The sequence below is a fragment of the Pinus tabuliformis genome, chromosome 5_1 (genome assembly GCF_031772625.1).
Source record: "Pinus tabuliformis cultivar Carrire ecotype Pingquan chromosome 5_1, CPIR1, whole genome shotgun sequence".
Taxonomy (NCBI): domain Eukaryota; kingdom Viridiplantae; phylum Streptophyta; class Pinopsida; order Pinales; family Pinaceae; genus Pinus; species Pinus tabuliformis.
The window spans coordinates 196,423,908-196,449,952 of record NC_142305.1 but is presented as its reverse complement, the minus strand read 5'-3'; the positions used below and the strand labels follow the sequence as shown (position 1 = coordinate 196,449,952).

At 39.2% G+C, this 26,045-nt stretch overlaps 1 protein-coding gene across 1 annotated transcript in view; it reads left to right on the top strand.

Moving 5' to 3' along the window:
• The first annotated feature begins 372 nt into the window (after positions 1-372).
• Positions 373-26,045, top strand: part of MUB6 (membrane-anchored ubiquitin-fold protein 6 precursor) — a 148,031-nt gene continuing 122,358 nt past the window's right edge. Inside the window, exon 1 of the mRNA XM_089431951.1 lies at positions 373-982. Within this exon, the coding sequence (XP_089288077.1) occupies positions 853-982 (130 nt within the window). The 5' untranslated portion in view covers positions 373-852. The remainder of the gene's footprint in view (positions 983-26,045) is intronic.

Genomic DNA, 26,045 nt, shown 5'->3' with positions numbered 1-26,045 from the left:
TAAACTACCCTATAAACTTATTACCTCATAATATTTGAAATAAAAAATATTTAAATCAATATATTTATATTAACTAATAAAATAACAATCCATTTATCTCTATCTTGCTATAAAATTTCCTTTCCTCACAAATCCATTTATCTCTATCTTACTATGAAATCTGATTTCCTCCCAACTCAAGATTAACATACAAATATTCAATAAACATGCACTTCCTCTGCATAGGATTCTAGGGAAAAGTGGAGATGGTTAAAAAGAGGAGATATGGGCCTAAGGATACAAGAACCAACCCAAGTGTGGGAATATTTAAAAAAAAAATATTAATAAAAAAGTAAATATAAAAGCGAAACAAAAGCGTTGGATTCACACGGAGGATCAAAAGGGGATAAATAAAGAAGAGGTGGAGTTGGCAGAAGAGTTTCCGTCTGGGCAGGATAGTGTGCTGCGAATTGGGGCAGATCAGGAGGAGAGAAAGAGCTTTGTCACCCGATCAGCTTGGAGAAATTCGGGAGGATCTGGGCCTGCTTCTGCAGATCTCCACTGTCAAGGGATCCACCCATTTGCTGGCAACCACCTGCGGTTTAATGCACTATTTGTACCAGAAATTGCCAATAACATTCATGGTGGGCGGAGTTCCAATCTAATTATCTGCATCAGTAGCGGAATAATTGAAAAGGGGTTGAAAAAATTGATCCCAATTGGTGGGTTAGAAGGCCTGAGAGGACGGATTTGATGATAATTTGATATCATTTATGGTAATCTTGATGTTAATTATGTACAATAATTCTAGTTGTGGGTGGTGGATTGAGGTATAGCAGGGGTTAGGGGTTGGGAGGGTGGTGGGTGTCTATCATGGCGGGGGAGGAATTGCTGGAACTCAAATTTAGGCTTTACGATGGTACTGATATTGGTCCTAATAAATATGCTCCTGCTACCACCATTGGCTATCTGAAGGAAATTATACTGGCTCATTGGCCTCAAGGTTAGTTTGCTTTTATTTCATTATATTTGGATTTTCCCTGAATTCCTGATTTATAATTTTGTTATTGTAGAAATGGGTATTTTCATTTGTTGTTTGTCAGAGCATGTCTCAATGTTTCTGTGGGTATGGTCTCACACATATCGATGTATGCACATGATTTGGTTATGGTTTGGTGCATACATATGCTCAAGATTCTGATCTGGGTCCATTATGAGGGATATGCAAATCAAGATTCAAACTGGATGTGGGTGTGGTTATATGATTAGAATTCTTGTGTGTGTCTGTTGTAGCTCTAACTTCGGATCCGAGCATGGTCTGGTCATTATGTCACTGAACTCTGAGCTGGGTGTGATTGATCTGACTGTTACAGCTCTGAATTGTGTTGGTTGTCATCATGGTCACAAGATTGAGCGATTTTTTTCCCAAAAGATTGTAATTCACGCTAATTTTTTTTTGATAAATTTCGTAAAAAAAACACCAAGGTTTATTTTTTTTGTTTAAAAAATTAAAGAAAAACAAAACATGTATTTGTAATTTTTAACATGTTTTTGATCAATATATGATGTTTTAATATATTTTCAGTCCTCGCAATTAATTTGGGATATTCGTATTTTTTTTGGTTTGAATCTATATGAAGTTACAACGAAATTCACTTAATAATCTTTGCCAGACATAATGTCAAACTTTATCATATTTTTGTTGAGATTATGATGTTAATCTTCGCTTAAGGCTATGCGCTGACCTATTGTATCGATTTATCGATGGTGTTATTGAGCATTCACTCAACCCTTTACTGTACTTTGAATTATTTGGCTATTTTGGCTAAGGCTAACCTAGTCAACCTCTTAGGGCTAGTGCCACAAACCTAAAGGATGTGGATAAAGATTAAATACAATGCACTCCCTCTCATTTGTATTCGTTCCTTCAAGTTGATTATGGATAAAAGCCTAAGGGCATATCTTCTATAGCATGCCTCTCTTGAGTACTTGTGTTTGGGACCTTGGGTTATGCAGCAGCCTTTCTTGGTTATGTTTGACTTCTCTTTCGAGCACACTTATGCCTTTTGAGTGCACTATGGTATGGGTTCATCTCTCTTGTGATCAACTTTGAGTGCTGTTAGAAATCTGCTATGTTTCATTTGTCTGGATTAGGGTTTGTTGAATTGTTTACCATTGATCTACTATCTATTTATTATTGCAAATGTTTTTGCGTTGGTGAATTATAACCAAATTTAGTTGCAACCGAATTGAACACGAACACAAACTAGGGGAGTTAGGTTGTAGTATATGGCTGTAATTCTGAATCCTAACGCTGATATTGATACAATTCAAAATTCTGTAGTGGAGGTGGATCCTACTCTAAATTCTGTCATACTTATAGTCTGATAGTTATAATTTTGTGTTATGAATCATGATCTGGGGAAATCCAAAATCTGATGTGGAAATACTTTGACTGGTGATAACCACAAGTTCTGATGTGGACAGGATCCAATGGATATACTGCAAAAAATCTGATGTGGGTGATGTCTTATAGCTATAATTTTAAGAATAACATGAATATTTGGAGTATGCAGAAGATATGGAAAGGCTAAATTATAAATCGTGCCAACATGCATTAAGAAAATGCCAATATAGAAATTATGATATGGAGAAGACATCTTAATATCTGATCTGTTGGAGAGTTGCAAGCAGCTGAGGTCCAAGAAGGGAATTGTTTAGATGGGAGCTCCATGCAGCAGACTCCAGAGCATTAGTCCAACCACTAGTTTGGGAGTAAATTTTTTAATTTAATTACAGAGTTTAAGGTCTTGTGATCTGAACACAATGGAAAACATGGGCATTATACTAGCAATTAACCCTGCCCTTGTAAATCAAACTTTCCTTTTTTTTTGCTTTTAACTACATATCACATTTTTTTCTGAATCACTCTGTCTTGGAGGTGTTGTATGTTAGTGATATTACACAATTTTTTGCAAAGAAAGCTATTATTATCTAAATATCATGACATATGCAAGTGATTTTATGATCACATTGTCATGTAAATATGAACAGTAAGAAAACCAAATGGAAATCGATGGCCATTCCATGAAATATTTGTTAGAGCAATTAATATCCAAGCTTGCCTCATCAGAACATGCAGGAACATTCCTCTTTTCTTGGAATTGTGCAACAGCAGCAACAAGTTAGAAATTAAGCAAGAGTATTTTTTGTTTGTTTGGCATCTTTTTGAAAAGGTCAGGAGTTTCTTGGAATATCGGCTAAATTGCAAGTTTTAATGGTGAAAATTTGGGATTCTGCAAAGACTTGGAAAAATCGTGATTTTGGCAACAAATTGCCTAGTTTTACAACTCTTCTTTGACTATATATTATTACTATATGATATAGTATTCATGGTGTATTATATTCAAAGGCAGGAACAGTTCTCTGCTTCCAAATTTGCGCAGCAGCTTGTGGGTATATACTATATATGTATGGTTTGTTGGATACGTATACCCATGATTCTGATCTGGGTACAGTATTAGGAGTATGTAAATCAAGATTAAAACTTGATGTGAGTATGCTTATGTGACTCTAGAATTCTTGTGTGGGTATGTTGAAGCTCTGGCTTCTGATTTGAGCATGGTCTGGTCATTATATCACTAAACTATGTGCTGGGTACGATTGTTCTGATTGTGACAGGTCTAAATTCCTAAGAATTCATGGTTACAACTCCCTGTTCTGAATGTCATTGGTTGTAATTTTAGACATCACATTCAGTGAATTTTTTCCAATAAAATTGTAATTTGCCCTAATCTCAAGCACTGACAAAGTGAATTTCCCAAGCAATTGTTTTCTCTAAATTTCATAAAACAATTGTTAAGGTTTGCCTTGTTTAAAAAATTAAATAAAAACAAAGCAAATATTTATAAATTTTAGCATGTTTTCGATCAATATGGGATGTTTCAATATTTTAGAGTTGTATACTATATTTGTATTTATTTTTTGTTTGGATATATAAAATTTATAATTTTTATCATATTTTTTTGCATTCGGGAATTATTACCAAATCTAATTACCACTGAATTCGAACACAAACACGAACCAGGGAACTTAGGTTGTACTTATGAATCCTAGCATGGGCATTGTTAGAATTCAAAATTCTGAAATTGGTGTGGTACTTTGACTAACTGTTGTAAAACTCAGACTGGGGGAAAACTTGGTGGGGGTCATCAACTCGGGAAATAAGAAAGTTTGAGAAAAATGGCCAAAAATTCTCAAGCCTTAAAAGATGCTAAATATATTCATTTTTTCCGTTTAAATTTAAATATAAACTAACAACAACATCATATAATCACATTCCCATGTAAATATGAATGGTAAATTTGACAAATGGAAATCAACGTCCATTACATGAAATATTTGTCAGAGTAACTAATCTCCAAGTTTGCCACTTCGAAAAATGCAGGAACACTCGTCTCCTCTTGAAACTGCACAACAGAAGAAACAGCTGAGAAATCACATCCTGTGGCTTTGCCTAGTTGAAAGTCCATGAGTAATTTGGAATCCCCATTGATCTTTATGGAATACCATTCCTGATGTAGAGGTTGATCCCTTAAGTTAAAGCTTTGACCTTAACTTGATTATTAGTTGCATCATCAACAGAGGTGCAGGTAACATTATGTTCAATGTTAGAGCTGTTGTCTATCTAATGTTTGGCATCTACAGCTAGCAAACTCTTATTCTTTAGCTGCTGTTTGTACCATTAGGATGTAATCTGGGTGCAACTTCTGTGTAGCTTGTTAACACTTAACACTTAAAATTGTCCACTCAAATGGTAACTAGGGAAGGTACATTGTCACTTCCATAGGTTCCCTGCTCTTTGGGCTAGTGCTTGCTATCCTTTGGGGAAATATCTAGGTGATCTGAAGATAAAATTTGATTTCTGCAAACAAAGACAACTTCAGATCTGCATAAAAGTCTCAACATTTTCTCAAGAATCAGAGTTCAAATCAGCTTAAAATTGTTTCCAAACAACAAGTACATAACAGGTTTACACTGGGATTCACTGATCTGTCAATAATCAGACTTCAAATCACTTAAAACTGGTTCTGAATGGCAAGTACAAAATAGGTTTATACTTAGAAATAAAATTTTGCCTTGGTAGTCATGCAAATCTGCCTTTAAAGACCTCAAATCAGTGGACAACTGTTGTCAATCTATTGTTTAAAACTCAAAACAATGAAGTAAAACCTCAAAATCTTCAACTTGATGACCAATATCCTTGAATCCGTTGTGCTAGAGTTTCCCTAACCCAGCACCTGGTATTTGGTTCCCAACAATTATTAACTGAACGAATAAATGGCTAAGTTCCTAACCAATTTTTTTTAGCAGAAGCTAAATTACTCGATCTAAATCACATACACAAAGAAATATTTGCCCAACCAACAGTTCTTCATTAATAAATTAATCACGGAACTTACTTGGGTTCCTTTCTTGGGATAATGGCCCAACTGAGAAAATACAAAACTGATCACCAACCTCACTGCACTCTCTCAGACCCAGCACACGCTCACTGAGAAGCCTCTCTCGATCTTGTGCTGCTATTTTGTGTCCAAGCTCCTCACTTTAGGCTCAATTTATAACTTTCATAAGCTAAGATTGACGGCCAAAATCAACTCATCAAGTTAACTGAAGATAAGTAACTTTACTTTAGTTAACTATCCTATCTTTAGCTTTTTTGCCTTTAACTCAAGTACAAGTCATAAATTTAGCTTGCTTTACATGCATATCTTATGTATGTCACATGCAACACATTCACATGCGTGCAACTTACTTGCACACTCTGCATGTCACATGCAAGCTCCTAGAGAGGCAAATCAAGGTCCTTCTAGTCAAGACACAAGACTAGAAATACCTTTCGAGCTATGAAACTCAACACTCCGTCTTAGTGAGAGAGGTACTTCTAGAAGAACCTCCTCCATCTGGATTTGTCTCCTACACCACCACATTATCCGTTGATCCCACTGAACTAGAGGACTTCCTTGCAACTTGCTTCGGAATCTAATCTGAAGACTTGTTCCTTCCAACCATGCTCCTAGGTTCCTGCTCTTGAGCGTCTAACAATGTCATATCATACTAGCAGAGGTTCTTGGGAATACCAAAAGAATCATTCTTCCTCGCCACCTACTCCCTCTCAGTAATTGACACTGATCCTGTATCCAATATCCTCTTGGATATACCCACAGGTTGTCCCAACAACCTGTATGACTGCTCCTATCTGATGCCAAGCACTACAACTGCATCCAAGGTCACTCCCTTTGAATATAGAAGCACCTGTCCATCCTGGAACAAAACTCTATATCCATCATCCTCCAAGGTTGATATTGAGAGCACGTGTACCATCAACCCTAGAACAAACAACATCCCTGTCACCTCCAGAAATCCTCCCGACTCTAGCTGGAATTTGACACATCCAACCCCCTTCACTGCATGCATGGTACTAGTCCCACTAAACAAACTGTAGTCTGAGCTTGTCTTTGAAATACCGTGGAATACTGATTTCATCCCCATCGTGTGAATGGACGCTCTACTATCCACTAGCCATAATCCACTGTCCTCATACACAATAGTACTACTGTGAGAAACACAAGCAACTAAAGAAAATCCTTTTTCAAATTTCTCTGTAAAGTCATCAATCTCAGTTGATGTTGATGCAACCACCTGATCCCCCTCCTTCTTGTATGGACACTGGCTCGCATAGTGACCAATCTTGTGACACGCAAAGCACTTTACTTTGCTCATGTCCTTCACCCTTTCTTTTTTTGATTACGAGATATTTTTTTTTTGCTCGCAAAAAAATTATGCCTGTAAAAAGATTCTTCTCGGCCTAAAATAGAATAGTATTGTTGCCTTAAAAAAATAAATTCGTTCGTATGATCCCAGCCAACCTGGCTCTAGTGATCCGACGTGAACCTGACACATGTAATTCTGTGATCGATTCAGAGTTGGAGCTCTGATACTATGTTAGAATTTCCAAAACCCAACGCCCAGTATTCAGTTCCCAGCAATTATTAACTGAATGAATACACGACTAAGTTCCTAACCAAAAATATTTAGTGGAAGCAAAATTACTCGATTTGAATCACATATAAACAAATTTTTGCCCAATCAACAATTCTTCATTAATAAATTAATCACGAAACTTACTTGGGCTCTCGTCTTGGGGTAATGGGTCAAGTTTGAGGAAATACAAAATTGATCACCAACCTCACTGCACTCTCTCGGACCTGACACACGCTCACTGAGAAGCCTCTCTCAATCTTGTGCTGCTGTTGTGTGTCTTAACTCCTCATTTTAGGCTCAATTTATAACTTTCATAAGCTATGATTGATGGCCAAAATTAGCTCGTCAAGTTAACTAAAGATAAGTAACTTTACTTTAGTTAACTATCCTATCTTTAGCTTTCTTTACTTTAACTGAAGTACAAGTCATAAATTTAGTTTGCTTTACATTCACATCTCATGCATGTCACATGCAACACATTCGCATGTGTGCAACTTACTTGCACACTGTGCATGTCACATGCAAGTTCATAAAGAGGCAATTCAAGGTCCTTCTAGTCAAGACACAAGATTAGAAGTACCTTTTGAGCTACAAAACTCAACACATTGGGCGATGGGGTTTAATGGAGAAAAAAATTGCTTAAGTGGGAATGATTACCAAGGTTAACTCAAACAAATATGGATAACAATAATTAATCTCACCAAAAGGAGAAATTTTGTTATGAGCCAAATTCCCCAAATATCATAAAAATAGAAAGAAGCAACAATTCTACACCTTGAGAATGATAAATAGTAAATAAATACGAAACCATTTCGAGGGGGGAACCTCCCTTTACAATATATTTAATGCACAAGACAAGATGCCTATACAAATGAATCTCCTTTATTATAAAAGAGAGTTAAAGTGAGCATAATGTAACCTACCACTAAGTTGACCTAGCCATAACTAATATACCAATAATGAACGAGAGTTAGTGCTGTTGAAAATTGGGTAGTTGGGAGGTACTCCTACAAGCCTTGGATGCTAGGTTTGTGAGCAGAAAACTCACAAAAGAATGGCTTTGTGGGCAAAGTACCCAAGTTTGGGGTTTTGGATCTAAAGCAGTGGGCTTGGAAACCAAGAAACTAATATTAAATTCTAATTTGTTGTTGAGGAGTCTCTTAAAGGATAAAAAGGGCTCCTAAAGCAACTATTAGAGAGGTATATATTGAAGGCTGATGGAGAGGCTAGTCACAAGTGTGAAGGATTACATTTGTGGAAGGAGATTGCCTTAAGGAGAACCGCTAACAAAAGGAGGCCGAGTAAAGGTGTTTTGTGCTTAGAAAGACCACAACAAGGATGAGGGAAGCTCTATTTTGGAGGGTCAAGGCCTAGTCTAGGACTATGTGATTGAAGGCTAAACGAACCTAACCACAACCAAGAGGGTAGTTTGTTCTGTGGTTTGAAGAAGCTGAAGCATATCACAACAACGAAGAAGTGACCGAAGGTTGAATAAGGGTCTGGGTAGGTAGAATAGCACTGACCGCAATGGATGAGAAAGAAACCTCGAGGGTCTCAAGAATTTGTGGAGTGGTTCGCTGTGCTAGAAAGGTGACCTCAGGCTGGATTGTGGTTGTGTAAGGGTTGAATAGAACCCAATAGAAGTAGATCGAGGTTGTGATAGTAAGAACAAGATTGCTAAGAAGGGTTAAACAATGGCTGTTATAGACAGTGGGCTTAAGGGAGTAGTCGACTGGTGAATAATAGTAGGATAGAGGTCAAAGGGAGCTAATCTTTGTGTGGGCAAAGAGGACTGAAAGGGATGATTGCTAAGGAGTGCAAATTGCAAGTAAGTTGAGTTGTTTTGTCTTTGTTTTTATGGGAGGATGAGGGCCTAATGGATTAGGCCTCAACCCTAGTTGTAATAGTCAAAGGACAAACTTGTATATTATTGATTATATCATTGTATTATAGTTTCTAAAGGGCCATGATCCTTGGTATGGGAGCCTTATGATTTTCTTGTTAATGGATTGATAAGAAAAGTGTTTGGGCCAATAAATGTTGTGTACTATTGTTGATTTCTCTATTGATATGTTCCTTTGTGCAAAGTGCTTCATTGTTGGGCATCTTTAGTGTGTTTGTGTTCCTATTTAGGGCATAAACCTGACCTAGGGTGCAAGGAAATTTCAACATGGTATCAGAGCTACTCTGAAGGGGAATTGGATCATAGTGTGCACAAGGAACGACTTAATAGGGAGCTGAGTTGACTTGTTATTGAAGGACAAACAACTTGTCAAAGATGGTGACTGACTTGGGGTATGAGGACTAGTTGGAGGGGCTGTCCAACTATAGTCCGTGGAAGGAAAGGATCAAGCTAGTGTTGTTGGTGAATAATTTATGGGATTTTGCTGATAAGAAGATTGCCTCGCCAATTGACGCAACTAAGTTGGCTAGGCATCATAAGTCAGATGCGAAGGCGAAGTTGATCATTCTTGATGGAGTAAGGATCACTTGATACCTCATCTCATTGAGAAGAACATTGTATGGGATATGTGGTAGGCTTTGAAAGAGAATGGTTTGTACAGGCTGAAGGGAAAGCCTATTGACCAAAAAAAGAAGAAGGTTCATGATGTTGAAAATGTAATTAGTGTCGGCCTTCATAATGTAATACAAATGTAGGTTTTAGAACAAGAATGAGAACCAAATGATGGTATTGAGAGAGAAACTTAGGGAGATCAAGATGGAAGATGGAGAGAATGTGACTTCGTATCTAACAAGGATTCAACAAGTCCTTGACGAGTTTAGTGCCATTGGTGATGATGTGCCAGAACCTAAGTTGGTGAGGATTGCCTTGGAGGGATTTTCCGAGCAGTGGAAGCCATTTATCAAAGTTGTAGTCTCACACGAGAATCTGTTAGATTGGAATAGGTTATGGGATGATTTCATCAGGAGCAACTTCGAGATGAGGATCTTTAGAAGAAGAATTCTGATGAAGAGAATATGTCTCTCGCAAATAAACTGAGGAAGGGCAAAGGGTGTTGATTTGGGGTAGCATCGGATGTGCTCTTGCCACGAAAATTGGTGGAGAGGCTAAAGCACATGAGATCTCCAATACCCTGAAATGGTTTGGACAGATTCTAAACAGTTTGGGAGATATTAAAATAATTAATATTTTTAATGGATTCCCTAAGTCTAAACTTAGGGAAAATAAAATATTAATGTGTATTAATATAAAACTGTGTTAGAAGCGTCCAAAAGTCATGGATCAAGCTAGAGTTAATCTTAGCCGTTGATTAGGGACTTAATCTCGGTTGTTGATTTGTCAACGAGAAAAGTATATAAGGAGGCTTGAGTGTCACTTGGAAAACACACCAGAGTGATCAGTGATTCTATTCTCTAGAGTGGGGTTTTGCTAAGAGAGATAGAATCAGTGATTAACAGCGAGGGGCAGTGAATACAGAAGCAGAGAGGCAGAGAGGGTACCGGGAGAATCAGCGCAGAAGCTGGGAGAGAGGGATGCAGAGCCAACTAGGGCCCACGTAGAGGCAGCCAGGAGCTACGCAGTGCCTTAGAGAGCCAGCATGGGTGATGCAAAGGCTCTAGAGACTGACGTAGTGCCTCCAAAGGTTGCCGCAGGTGTTATTGGGCTGATGTTGGGTTAGCGTAGGGCCAGGAAGGGATGACGCAGTCCCTAGACGCTGACGCTAGGGTTTTCGTGGGGCAGATTGGAGCTGGGAGCTGTCGGAGTGTTCATCCAGGGTTTCAACCAGAATCTTCCGAGTAGAGAGGTACTACTGCCAAGTTTATTCTCTGTTGGGTGAGTCGGTTTTGGCACCCTGATTGTATTCAGAAACTGCATAATAATAAAACCCTCAAATAGCTGCACCGGTTTTCCCGCTTTGGGTTTTTTCGAGGACATTGGTCCAAAAACAACGGTGTCAGTTGTGTGCTTGTTTTGTTTCCTTCAGTTGATTATTTGTAATGTGTTGAGCATGTACTTGTATTTATTTCCAGTATTTACATGGTAAATAACTTGTTAATTAACAGAACAAGTAGGTAGGAATAAATTAGTAAAGTACATGAAGGGTTTCTAACAGTTTGACTTAGAAATTCCAACAAAGGGAAGATTGACAATGGCAAGAAGGACTTGAGTAAATTGAAATGCTTTACATGTGGCGAGTTTGGTCATTATGCAAGTAAGTGTCCACAAAGGAAGAAAGGAGGGAACGAGCTTCAACTTTAACATAACAGGATGATTTCTTGAAGAGGTTCGATGAGGAGTTTTCTCTAATCTCTCATTTCTGAGGGAGCACCATTCGTGAGGCTGCTTGGTTCATATATAGCGAAGCATCGAATCATATGACAAGATCACAAGAAGTATTTTAGAGCTTGACCGAATAGGAGTCTGATCTACGCCTGAAGATTGTGATAAGAGTCAAAAGACAGTCAAAGAAGTAGGAACTGTAATATTCAAGATGGAGTCAGGAGGATTGCTCTGAGTCCAAGATGTACTTTGGGTACTAGAGCTTAGGTGCAACATGTTGTCTGTCTAAGCGATTGAGGCTAAGGGGTTTGGAGTAATGTTCCAAGATGGAAAGGTGATTCTCAAGCCCAGTGGCTCTAACTTTTAGTTCAGGAGCGGTTCCTGGAATTAAAGAAAATGGTCTATACAGGTTGAAGGGCAAGCCTATTGACCAAAAAAGAAGGTTCCTGAGTTGAAAATGTAATTAGTGTTGGTCTTCATAATGCAATACAAATGTATCATTGATGTACTTATTATATTCATTTATTACATTCATTATTATTATTTTATTTCTAGTCAAAGCACGTTTTTCATACTTATAGGGTTAGTCAAGTCAAAAGAGAATTTATTATGAGTCAAAGTCCCATTTGGACTTCTTGTAGGAGAGAAAATTATTCTATTTGAGTCAAAAAGTCAAATTGTCATCCACAAGACCATGTTGGCCCTCCCTGGACAAGTCGGCCTAAAGAGGTAGCTATTCGACCTCCTGGACAACTATAAATACAAGACACTTCGACCTCATTCATTCACTCACTCAACTCATTGATTTCTGTGCTAAAGACAAGAAGAAAAATAACGTTAAAGGAGAGAGAAATTCAGGTGTTTTGGATTGTTTCTGTTCACATGTGCAAATATTTTGGGGCAACTCTGCGAAATTACAGGTCTGAACTGCTGTTCCAAAATTTTGTGATTTGACAAGGTTTGACTAGCGTTGACTTTCGTTGACTTTGATTTGGTTGGAGGAGATTTGCAGGAGGGCTAACTTGGATCTTTGTGATAGTCTTGGTCTTGGATATGTCACTTTGATTTGATTCTATAAGAAGAAGATTTTTGGGTTTCCCCCTTCTGGGGTTTTGCCCTGGCATGGAGCCTGATTTCTGGTATTCTTTGTGATCTTTATGTTTTTGGTAATTGGTTAATGTAGAGAACATGATATTTAATAAGAAGCCAACAAACATTCACAATTAATTGTCAAGTTAAGAGAAATCATCATTATCTACTTGCATTTGATTTCTCAACACTTGAGACTTGGGGGAGTTGAGTTCGAGAGGGAGTTCACAGATTCAAAGGGAGATTCTGCAACCCAAGAAGATCGCTTCGTTAGAGGGAAGAAAGGAGACTTCCACAACTAACAACGAGGAACCATGGAAATGCGTAAAGGCTTATCAGGATAAGAAGAAGTAGGAGGCTATTAGTGGCAGGGACATTTCTAAGGAGAGTGTTGTCCATACTGCAGGCTATGCTTCAGTGATGGATGATGAAGAGTTTGATGATTGTTGGAGAGCAACCATGAAAGGGGATTGTGTTCTACTATGGGAAGATGAGATACTTCTGAGGAATGGAAGTACCTCCCTCGCTAAGAGGGAGTGTTGAAAATTGGGTAGCTTGGGAGGTACTCCTACAAGCCTTGGGTGCTAGGTTTGTGAGGAGAAAACCCACAAAAGAATGGCTTTGTGGGCAAAGTACCCAAGTTTGGGGTTTTGGACCCAAAGCAGTGGGGGCTTGGAACCTAAGGAAACTAATCTTAAATTCTAATTTGTTGTTGAGGAGTCTTTTAAAGGATAAAGAGGGCTCCTAAGGAACTTATTAGAGAGGTATATATTGAAGGCCAATGGAGAGGCTAGTCACAAGTGTGAAGGGTTACATTTGTGCAAGGAAATAGCCCTAAGGAGAGCCACTAGCAAGAGGAGTCTGAGTAAAGGTGCTCTGAGCTCAAAGAGACTGTAACAAGGACGAGGGAAGCTCTATTTTGGAGGGACGAGGCCTAGTCTAGGAGCCGAGGCCAGTATTTAGATTAGTACTGTGTGATTGAAGGCTAAACGAACCTAACTGCAGCTAAGAGGGTAGTCTGTTTTGTGGTTTGAAGAAGCTGAAGTAGATCACAACAAGGAAGAAGGGACCAGAGGGTGAACAAGGGTTTGGGTAGGTAGAATAGTGCTGACTGTAGTGGCTGAGAAAGGAAGGTCGAGGGCCTCAGGAATTTGTGGAGTGGTTCGCTGTGCTAGAAAGGTGACCTTTGGCTGGATTGTGGCTGTGTAAGGGCTGAACAGAACCCAAGAGAAGTAGATCGAGGTTGTGACAATAAGAACAAGGCTGCTAAGAAGGGTTAAACAATGGCTATTATAGGCAATGGGCTTAAGGGAGCGGTCCACTGATGAACAACAATAGGACAGAGGTCAAAGGGAGAGGTCCACTGATGAACAACAATAAGACAGAGGTCAAAGGGAGCTGATCTCTGTGTGGACAAAGAGGATTGAAAGTGCTGATTGCTAAGGATTGCAAACAAGAAGTAAGTTGAATTGTTTTGTCTTTGTTTTTATGGGCAGATGAGGGCTTGAAGGATTAGGCCTTAACCCTAGTTGTAACAGTCAAAGGACATACTTGTATCTTATTGTGTTATAGCATTGTATTAGGGTTTCTAAAGAGCTATGATCCCTAGTACGTGAGCCCTATGATTTTCTTGTTAATTCACCGATAAGAAAAGTGTTTGGGCCATTAAATCTTGTGTATTATTGTTGATTTCTCTGTTGATATATTTTGTTGTGCAAAGTGATTCATTATTGGGCATCTCTAGTGTGTTTGTGTTCTTAGCTAGGGCATAGACCTGACCTAGCGTGCAAGTAAATTTCAACAAGTGCCTTAACATAATCCCTTTCTTTGAAAGCTTTGCCCTCAATGCTTTTAATTAAAGGTGTTTCTTCATGAATTGCTCATTTGTAGAGGTAGCTTCTTCTAAAGACATATTCTTCCACTTGATTTGGTACTCCATAATGGTTCTATTTTGAAAAAAATAAAGAACGTTGGTCTATAACTTTTTTTGGTTCAAGAATCAATTTCCCTTCATTTAATTTTGGAAGTTTTGTTTGCATTGGCATAACTTGGGCCAAAAACTTTTGTAGACAAGATACATGAAAAGCCTTATCCAATTCAAATCTAACTCAGATGTTGCTTCTTTAATCAAACAATGAATCTTATAGGGACCATAAAAATATGGAGCTAGTTTTTGATTCTTCTTTTCTTTGAGAGTAGATTGCTTATAAGTTATAAGGTTGTAGTATCAAAATACACAATCACTCTCGTTAAATTGTCTTTCACTTTGATGTTTATCTACTTGTTGCTTCATCCTATTCTGTGCCATTTGAAGGTTTTCTTTAAAAGTTTTCAAGCTTTCTTTAGTCTTTTCCAAATGTGAGTTCACTGCTTGTGCTTTGGATTGGTCCAACAAAAAGTGTGTGATACCGGGAGAATGAAATATATAGGCCTTGCTAAGTTAATTCTCCCATATTAAGTTTAATGTTATGGCATCTTCCTCCATAATTAATACTCCTCGCATGAGCAACCAAACTTGAAATTTGTCCTAGGGGCGGCTCGAGAATGGGACTTGCTTGCTTCTTAAGCAAGGTACAAAGCTTTCTAGTATAAGGGGATGAGGATTTAAGGGCTATGTTCAAGGAGTGTGAATTGTAAAGGAGCTTTCAAAACCCTAAAATCCTTATTGAACTTGGTTTCCCAAGTGGTTTTTGAAGAATTGATCTTTCAAAGGTATGGGACCACACAGGACCATGTGGACCCAGGTTAGGTTAAGGGGAGGGACTTTAGCAATCAATGATGATCTTAACCTAAACAAGGAAGGGGAAAAGATCAAAACAAGAGTTTCCACTTAGAGGTGCCAAATTGATCCTATGAGGTACTAACCTAGGGAACACTAGGGCAAAGTTTGGTCTCAGGAATAGGGCTTGGGATATGTCGTAATCCCACCGTCGGAATTCTTCAAATTTGGAAGAGACCTTGAAGACACACCAATGCAGTAGAGGCCAAGAGATCAAACTTTTTCTATGGCTACTTTGTCGGGAAAATGATGCCCTAGGTGGCCCAGTGTGGTTAGAACTAGAAAAAAGGGGGGAAAGTGAAGAAAAAAAGTTTTAAGGTGATCACCTTATGGTGGACCAGTGCCTAATTCCTTTGGGGATATGGAGTCGAGAAGAATTATGAGAATGGATCTTGTTTCTAGCTCAAGGAGGCTTTAAGGGCAACTTCGTTTAGCATTAGGGCAAAAAGAGAGTGACCATAAAACGTTCATACTTTGTTTGCAAATCAAGGTTGCTTATCAAGATAACTTTCAATCTCTAGGAAAATTTGTTCAACAAACATGGCCCATACATAAAGATATGCTATATAGAAACGTAATTCCACAATTAGCCCTAAAATGGCGAAAATCCCATGATCAATGTATGTGACAAAGTAAAAGAAAATAACATCAAAATTGTACGTACATGTGAGAAAATATATCCAACCATCAATATATTTGCCAATTAAGAAGCTCCAAGATAAGAAAATGCAATCCAAACATCAAAATTTATCCATGCTCCAATTTCGTCCACCAAGAAGGAAATGCGAAGTTCTCAAGAGAGAGAATGATCCAATCCAAGTGATGATACAAAATGAATTCATGTCCCTCCTATTTATACACTTATTAGGAGTTCAAATTACCTAATTTGAGCCTACATTAGCCCATCAACTAATGCAAATAACTATCTTTTGGTGACAAGCCCACCAAACTAGCTCATAAACAAAATAGCAAGCCTCCCAAGAGGTTGAATAATCAATAATGCGTGTTGTTGGGCTCTCTTAGAGGCCTGATGAAGTCCACAAGTGCAAAATGATGAATTGGACTTCCAAAAGAAATGGACAAGGGGTTGGCCTCTTTTTCTCCACATAATAAACCTGTGGTGCTCCCAATAGCTGCGAGGGCACACAATTGACCTCATGGGTCTCCAAAGTCGAAGATACCTGTAGACCATCTGTAAGGGCTCAGATGATGGTGTAAGTGTGCCACATCAGTATACAAGTCCTGGGTCATTTGCCAAGTGCATGGTACAACTATGGGGCTGGTTGGGCGAAGGTGAACGAGGTGCATCTTCCTCGTCCAATAGGTGAATCTTGAGTTATGTTTGAACATCTTTGGGGATCCATGGAGTGTTGTCTACTGCTGTGGACGACCATGGCTCTCAACGCACACCCTACATGTGCCAATGTAGAAACCTCTGGAGGGTTAGGGCCTCGTATAGAGAGAGACCAAACCCAAGATGGAGACCATTTGCAATCCTGCATAAGATCCAATGTGTGCCCTAGCCTTCTAGTACAACAAGTCATCAAGGGAAATCGAGTAAGAGAGCTTACAAATCATGGACAACAAGTGGGGACTTCATAATGGCATGCCCTTCCATAATGGGCTTTGGCATGTGCTAATGTCTCCAAGCTCCAAATGGGGTTAACCAATATCCCGTTAAGTGGTTTCTCCTTCTAAAGGGGATAATATGTCCAAGGTACATCCTTTAAAATGTGGTGGAATGTGGTAACGAGATGAATGGAGTAAGGAATGAAAATGGGTAGCCCTGGGCCACATGCTGGGGTACAAGGGTAGGTAGAAAAAGGGAGCAATCGTGGTACATGAGGTACCCCAACCTAGATTTTTCCACCCTTCTTTATATGCCTTTTGCCTTTTATGCTTTTTCTTTAATGAATTGCTCGGCACCTAAGTTGCATGAAACGCTGAAACGTTCTGGAGTTTCTGAAACGGGTATGTTTAGAAACGTCACCTCCAAAAAATGGAAATGTCGGTTGAAAAGTCAGCCAAAACATCATATATATATATATAAGTGAATAACACATTATCTTTGCAAGAAAAAGGGGAATAAGACTCACAAATGACATTTTAGAAGGAAAAACAAGTCTATATTAACTCTCGTAGATGATTACATGATGGTCAAGTTTTGGCTGCGTTTTGGCCAAGTTTCGGAGTTTCGGGTACGGGTACAGCCTGAAATGCCAGGTTCCTAGAAGTTTCGTGCAACATAGCTCAAGGGGTGAGAGCATGATGTGTGAGATATAGCAGTGGATGCCCTTTTTAAGGTAGGGCGGTTCATTGCCCACCAGGGGTTGGGACAGTCATGGGTTCCTAAATGATAAAGGAGGCTCATCTAGGGCTTGTAGGAACCAGAGTGATGGTCATGATGATGGGGTAGAGCTCATGTATTGGCTTTTGCCCACGTGCTAAATGTGTTTGTCCTGACCATCTTTTGCATTTTGTGGTATATCTTCCCGTTGAATGTGGCCAATTATGCTCTTGCTTTTCTTTTCAGCGGCATCAATCTCCGGGGCATAATTCTAGGCCTGACCCAGGGTGTGGGCAAGGGGAAAGCCAACCCTATGTGGACCCTGTGGAAAAATGTGGACCTAGGTGGGAGAAATGATGAATGGGGTTATAATGAGTGGAAAGGGGGCAATATATATGGATGAGGAAGTGAGACCATGAAACCAAAATCAGGGTTTCCCATGAAGTACCATCCCTAAATCCAAAGGGTCAGTAAAAGAGATCCCACGGGACTAGAATCCAAGGTTAACATCCAAAAGGGGTCTAGGGGACAAGAGCACAGACCTAGCCCATTCTTTCCGTTGAATCCCCCCATTAATCCATGCCCAGAAGTGTCCATGATAAGCAAACTACAATACTCAATTACCAAATGACAAGGCATACCTTTAGGTTCGGGAGGCCCACCTTCAAACATACGATCATGGAAAATGGGTGAGGGACCACATGGCTGGCTCAGGTGGCGGAGAAGTGGCACAACGAGCTAGTTGGTGGTTGCAAGGGGCTGTTGGATGCCGACTGAGGACCAGCTTGAAGAAATTTTTTCTCCTAGGGATATCACCCACAAGATGGTGGGTAACAGGCACTACTTGAATCAATAAGCATTATGACCTTTTGCTTCTTAATGTATCCTGCAATCTTGAGGGTTTGAGGTATTGGCGAACCTACCAATGCGTGAATTAATAATTCACACGTCTACATCTATGTTGTGCAAAATTTCTACGTCTTTTTTATGCTCTTTTAAGTTCACAAGTTCTTTGTCAACCATTTGTCTAGATGGCTTTATTTGCCCCTCATCATTATTCTCCAAAGTGAACAATTTTGTTTTTTTGACATTTATGCCCTTTTGGCCATTTGCATAAGGACTGGTATGGAAAAAATAAAGAACTGGAAGAAGGGACAGAACCCATACTTGCTGGAACTGCACAGGACAGAATGAAGGACAAAAAAAATTAATGACAACAGACAGAGTGGAAAGAACAAAGAGCGCACAGGAATTAGACAGGGAGAGAGAGACTTCATGAAAAAGGAATGCGAGCAACAAGGGGCATGCACACACAAAAAGATCACACTGGACTTTTGTGAACATTCTGCATAGCGCATAGGTGACACACATAGTAGATAGATGAGGAGCCTTTGACCAGGCAATGTACTCAGAAAAAGGGAGAGCAAGAGGATCTTGTCTTGACTGTGCGCTTGGAAGCCGTCGTGAGTAGCTGTGAAGAGCTTGGCAAATTCACATAAAGTTGCATGAGACATGTTGTGAGCACTAGAGGAAAAAGTGCATGCTTGAGTTTAATAAACAACCAGTGACACCTATAACAGTGTGGAGGAAACTCGGCTCTGTCCGCACTCTTAGAAGACATTTATACTTCCTGTTGAGCAGTAGGAGTATAACCAGACTCCCTTCAGGAGAGGTTAAATATCAGGATGCCCTAGGGCTGGAGGGTGGAGATGGTGTTCTCTAGAGTCACTTGACAGCTTGGGGTAGAGATTTAGGCCTTGAATTCCTTGTTGGGGAAGCTTTGGAGTCTCCTTTGCTTGTCTATAATTTTGGTTACTGGCAGTGGATTCTAGACTCCCTCCATTGGGTGGAACCATTGTGTTGCATGCTGCCAGGGTGGAGGTGAAGCCTCTGGATTCCCTGGAGTGTGTGTGTGACTATTGGATAGCTGAAGGGTGGAGGCAGCAGGTCTCTAGATTCCCTGTGCATTGGTTAACTGCTGAATAGCTGTTGGGTGGAGGTAGGAGGACCTCTGGAGGCTCTGTTTCAGTTGGAAGTTGGAGTTTATTTCCTTAAGCAAGACTGGAATCTGGCTTGGGGGTGACAGCTGCAAGTAGCTCGCTGCAACTTGTCTATGGTTGGGTGGAGAGTTGTAGTCCTGAAATCAGTTGCCCTTCTTCATCACAATCCAAGACAAGTTCTTCTTATGTACAACCTTGCATAAATTCCAAGTTAATTGTGAATGAATGATTTGCTGAAAGGCTGTATGATAAGTCTTGGTTTACTTGTGTTCATATGCTAAATTTCTGGTTACAATCCATGAGAGGATGTGAATGAAGTGAATAAATGTTTCCATGAGATTAATGGCCATTTGCTAATATCCTATTGCAGGGATTTATTTAACTATGATGTGCTGGAGTTGCATTATTTGAAGTGATTACATAATGGAGTCAATGATCACTGTGTAATGACTTCAATCTTGTTTGTTTGTATGTTGAATGGCTGAACAAGTTCTAGCATGGTTGCTAGTATGCTTATTGGTCCTTCAAGACTGAAGGGAAGGAGGCTTGTTGCCATCCCTTGTGTCTGCTTTCTTTGGTTGAATTGATACATGCTTGAGATGTTGAATCCTTGTTCATCTATTTGCTCAGCGGGTAGGGCTGATTGAGCTAAAGAGAGAAGGTTTCCTGTTTGATAAGAACTGTTCTAGTTCTGTGTGTTTTTAGAAAAGAATTGCAGATGGAAGTGTTTCTGTTTTGGCATCATTCTATTGGGCAATTGTATGCCAAGTATGCATAAAGTTTCCCTGAAATCCATTGCCCAACGAGTGCTGGAATCAGTGCTTGAAAAGCTTGAGGAATCCTGGAGAAATCGTGGAGAAATGCAAACTCTGAAACGCTGTTAAAAATGCTGCAAAATAAGTCAAAATTTTAAGTTTTACGATCCCTGGGCTGGGGTGTCACACCAAACAATCCACCTTCAACTAGGCAACTCAACTTTACCCTAGAAATTGAAGTTAATGAGCTTGCTAGAATTCCTAGAGGATATATAAAGCCACCTATTACACATCAGGACTAAGATAACAAAGGAGAGAAGAGGTGTTACTACACATGCAAAATTCCTTCCAAGTGGTAGATTTTACTCTTCAATGGATGAAGATGCTAGTCTTGCCTATGTAGAAGAAACTACACCACTTCAATCTTTAAGCACCGAAATATTTACGCATTCAACAAAGGAGGAGCCCTTGTACATCACATATGCTCCAAGAAAGATGTGTCCATTAAGCTCTAATGAAGGGAAGCTCCAAAATTCCAACCATAATTACAAATTGAAAGTGATACTTTTTTAACAGAGTCTAGCTCCATCTCCTTTTACAATCAAATAATAATTGTTTTCCTAGATCCACTAATCTCTTCAAGGAATATAGTAAAATAATCTCTTCAACAACTTCATTACTAAAAGTAGCAATGATTCGTTGAGATCCACTTTTATCTCCTAGAAGAATCAATAAAATATGTTAGGAAAACGATACAATAATTCTCTCATGTAACCAACTCCATGAGATAAGCTAACAATAATAAAATAAGGAGTTGGTTGTGCAACGATATCTATAAAGTTCTCCAAGATGAAGTGTCCTCTCAGTATGGTGTTGATTTGGGGTAGCATCAGATGTGCTCTAGCCATGAAATTTGGTGGAGAGGTTGGGGCACATGAGATTTCCAATACCCAGAAAGGGTTTGGGTAGATTCTAAACAGATCAGGAGATATTAAAATAGTTAATATTTTTAATGGAGTCCCTAAGTTTAAGTTTAAACTTAGGGAAAATAAAATATTAATGAGTATTAATATGAATCTGTGTTAGAGTGGTCCAAAAGACATGGATCAAGCTAGATCTAATCTTAGCTATTGATTAGGGACTTGATCTCGACCGTTGAATCATCAACAGGAAAAGTATAAGAGGAGGCTTGAGGGTCACTTGGAGATTACACCAGATGATCAATCATACTATTCTCTAGAGCGGGGTTTGCTAAGAGAGATAGGATCAGTGATCGGGAGAGCAGCTGAGGGGCATTGAGTACAGAGGAACAAAGAAGGCAGAGATTGTGCCGTGAGAGCAGCGTAGCAACCAAGGAGGGTGACGCAGAGCCAGCGGGGGCTCACGGAGGGCCACGCAGAGGCAGCCAAGTGCTGCGCAGAGCACTAGAGGGGCCAGCGTAGCTGACGATGAGGCTCCCAGAGCTAACGTAGGGCCTTCTGGGGCTGACGCAGGGCCAATGTGAGACAAAGAGGGGCTGACGCAGTCTAGATTGGGCAGACGCTGGGGTTGCAGGAGTAGTTTTGTGCTGAGGAGCTGCCGGAAGGGTTTTCCGGGGTTTCAGCCAGGAGATTTCTCTCAAACTGTGAGGTATAGCTGCTAAGGAAATTCTCTGTTGGGTAGGCCAGTTACGACACCTAGATTGTACTCTGATATTGCTTAATAAGTAAACCCTCAGATAGCTGCACCAGTTTTCCCGCATTGGGTTTTTCCGGGGACATTGGTCCAAAAAATAATGGTGTCATGTGGTGTGTTTGTTCTTCTTTCTTTTAGTTGCTGATTTGTAATATGTTGAGTATGCATTGGTGTTTATTTTCAGTATTTATTTTGTAAATAACTTGTTAAAGAAAAATTAACAAGTAGGTAGGAATAAATTAGGAAAAGTGCATGAAGGGTTTCTAAATTAAGTAAACTTAGAAACTTCAACATATGGCATAAAAATGTGTGCCATGTGGCCTCAAGAGATGGGGTTCTCTCCACCATAGGAATCATCAATCAAGATCTCCCAAAAATAACCAAAGCACTCAAGCAATAAAGGTGGGGTGCTCCCCAAACAAGTGGTCAAATTGTGGCAAGAACTTTTTAGTGGCAAATTTTGAAATCACCACGACTACATCTTTTTTTGTTGAAATTACTATTATGGCCACATTTTGGAAATCCTATGGCCATTTTGCATCTTAAGTTACATGATACCTAGAAACGGGTACATGTTTTCAAAGCAGAAACGCATTGGAAACATACCCCACAAAAATTTGGAAATGGGAAAACGATACACTCACACAAGCTATTTTATAAATAGCACATTATATTGAAACTTGGAAGGAAAACATTATAAATAAATGAGCAAGAACATTTAAATGACAATCATAAATGTCAAGCAAATTTCCACCATCACTTACATTGTGATCCTCATCATTAGTCATCACCTTTTTCCCTCTACCTCAATCCTTTAGGGACATCAGTCAATACCACCCAATTTTGATGAAGCTACCTAATCCAAGCTTCAAAATACAATAGAAAAAATTTAACATGCCTAATCTATGATTTTTGCTTTAGTGAAAGGGTACATTTTTGCTTAAGGCTGTGGCAGAGGAGTCCAACAATCAATATCACCAACTAAAAGGTACATAAAGGGCTTGGTGCTCTTGATTAAATGCCAATCCCATACTCTCATACACGATAGAATCTAATGAAAATGTTGCAATCCTATCAATCTTGAAATCGTAAAAATTGATAAGTCTATTGAATTTTAAATAAGATATGAAATTCTACTTTCTCCATATGAAATTTGACGAATTTGGAAACACTCTCAAACATTTTGAAACAATTAATGGTTCGAAACGTGTCGACAAATGAAATATCATGTGATTTACGTAGAAAAACTTTTTCTCATAAACTTGATATGGATCACAGAAGTCTCAATTCAACAATTAATGGTAATGTTAAAAATTTAACTAAAAAGGATGAAAAGGAAAAATAAAGGAAATGTCAACTTAAACATTACCATTAATTGCTAGCATTTCTGGTGCAAATTGACAGTGAAGCTCTCTTTTAAAGAAAAATTTCTAGTCTTAGAGGCTTCTAGAGGTCTCACTAATTCACAATTAACCTCTAATTAGGGATTAAAACCAAAAAATTGGGTCCCAACAATCAAATTAAAGGAAAATTAAACATTTTTTTTTCAAACGTGCTGTATGGAGCTTGAAACACATTTCAGTCTATATGAGACACATTTCCCACAAGTGAAATGTGTTTCAAGCACATTTCAGCATTTTGGCATGGAAATACAACTGATATGAGGGGGGAAGGCACATTTGTTGCAACATACTTTTGGTTCTAATGGTATTTGTTAGGTCAACATAACAATATTGATTTGGCAAAAATTTTGGTACTCTGTGAAAAGATAAATTTTGGTGTGGAACCTCGGATCTTGTTTTCATCAATGGCATGGGAAAAAATGAAATAATCAAGTAAAACCCTCCAATAGTGGAGATGTAGCTTCAAAGTGAAATGTCCTCCTCAAAGCATGTGAAGACCAAGTGAGAACCTTCATAAGGTGGTACATGTGACATCATGAGTGAGATGTCCTCCAAAACTATGTGTAAAGGAGTGAAAGGAGGTCTCAATAGGTGGAGTGCTCCATCAATGATTATGAGTTATGTAACTAGCAAGCCCTCAAGAGTGGATGCCCTCAACAATAATGTATAGATATAAGTGTAAACAATCTCCTCAAGTGGACACGTGGAGTTTCTGAGATAAATGTCCTCAATTGCATAGAAGAATGTGCAATAAAGAGTCTTCCAAAGTGGATGTCCTCTTCAAAACAAATGTTAGGAAAGTGGATCCATGAAACAGGGCACTGAATCCATGAAGAAGACATCAATGCTCAACTAGCTCCATGAAGGGAGGGGGTGGCCTTTCATCAAACATAACATAAAGACAGTGTTCCACGGGGACTCGCCCCCCCCACTAGGGGTCTAGTTTCCTCGCTCCCCGCGCTCCGGGGACTTGGGGACGAGTAGGGGACGTTTCCCCGTGCCCCCAAAAATGAGGAAACTCAGGGGGATGTGCCAGGGAGTCGTTTCCCTTTCCTGAGGGGCCGTTTCCAAAAAAGGGGACATGAGGGGACGTGGGGGGACATGGGGGGGGGGCGAGGGGGGACGAGAGGGGGTGTGGGGGGACGTGGCACATGTTTAAAACTAATCTTTAATTAATAATTAAACTAAGCGTAGGGTTTTGGAATTTAGTTGTTTCATGTTATAAAAACAGCAGGGTGAACACATAACAACACACACAGCCTTCGCGTGCTGTGTGTGTTGTTATTACTAGATCTGATCACTCCCATGCATGGAACCTCGATGGCATCTGTTGGAACATTGCAGATTGCAGAATGGACCCTTGATATGGCTATCACATTGGTAATGTGATTTGGTTATTTGCAGGAATTCTGGAGTGCACATATTAGACAGAATTGAAGACAGATCTTGAGGATTTCTATCACTATGAACCGTCGGCCCTCTGATTAGACAAATTCTGAGTTTGATCCAAACAAATTCATTTATCTGTGGTTGCTGCTCAATATTACCCTACACATTCTGTGAGGAGATCATCCCTGAAGTGGTTACTCATCAATGCTTCTCTGCTTCTCTCAAAGCTCGGCTCTTCAAGATTCACTATGGATGATCAACATCAGAGGCTCCCTCTTGTGAAGAATTCAGTTTGTGACGATAAGAAATATTAGAAGGCAAAGAAGTTCAGCATCAAATTAACTTAACTTTTGTGTGGCAGTGCTTGCTTTCTAAAAGACACACCGATCACGTTGAAGTATTTTTTATTTCTCTAAGTAACCCTAACTGGTGTCTTACAAGTATCTGTATAATCAAGTTACAGTAATCCTTGAGGTCATTGTAATTTGAATTTAAACAAGAGTTTCAAAGTAAAGGAGCAGAAGCTGTAATACATATAGCCAAATTGTCAGATATGGAAGCTACAGGTTTAGATTGCAGATTTTTGGAGTTATGATAGAAGTATGAGTAATGTTCTAGACACAAATGTGCATCAGTGGACAGAGGCATTAGCATCTTGTTATGCCATCAGGAGTCTGCACAACAGTCACTCTTCAACAAGGATACAATTGTCAATAGAATTCACACGAGCATAACACAACAATGTTGTTTTGTATATCCTTGTAATTGATACTATGTATAGATGGGCAAAACTCACCAATGATTATAGCAGTTTGGCCTAGAACTGAATAGAGTTGCCTTGATAACATATTGTTGAAGTTGCAGAGGACAGAAGTGTTAAGATTCTAAGATTAAGATCTTTTATTGATAACAGAGATGCAGGAAGAATATATCTACAGTGATCTTCTACAACGACATTGTTGAGGTTTGTTGTGTATTATCAGAATGCTGAAGATGGTGGTATTGCTGTCTTTGTATTTTGTTATAATGTATGATCATTGATGTATGATTATAAATTAGAATTTTAAATTTATTATTTTATATGATATTAGAAATTTAGATAATGATATTCATATCAATGATCATGCTTTGCAGCTTTTCAATTCAAACCAAATTGTCATAGTGGACTCAATTAATAAATTATATTTTATATTTATAAGTTTTTAAGACCCTGATGCTCCCCCACGTTTCCTAAAAAATGGTGGGGAGCTTTTGCATAGGCCGCTCCCGTGCCCCCTCACTCCATCGCCCCCTCATCCTGGAACCTTGGTGGAACATTGCATAAAGGCCCTCCCTCAACATGTGTGCAAATGCTAAATCCTAGGAAGAATGAATAAAATAATCCATGTATTACTATCGACCTT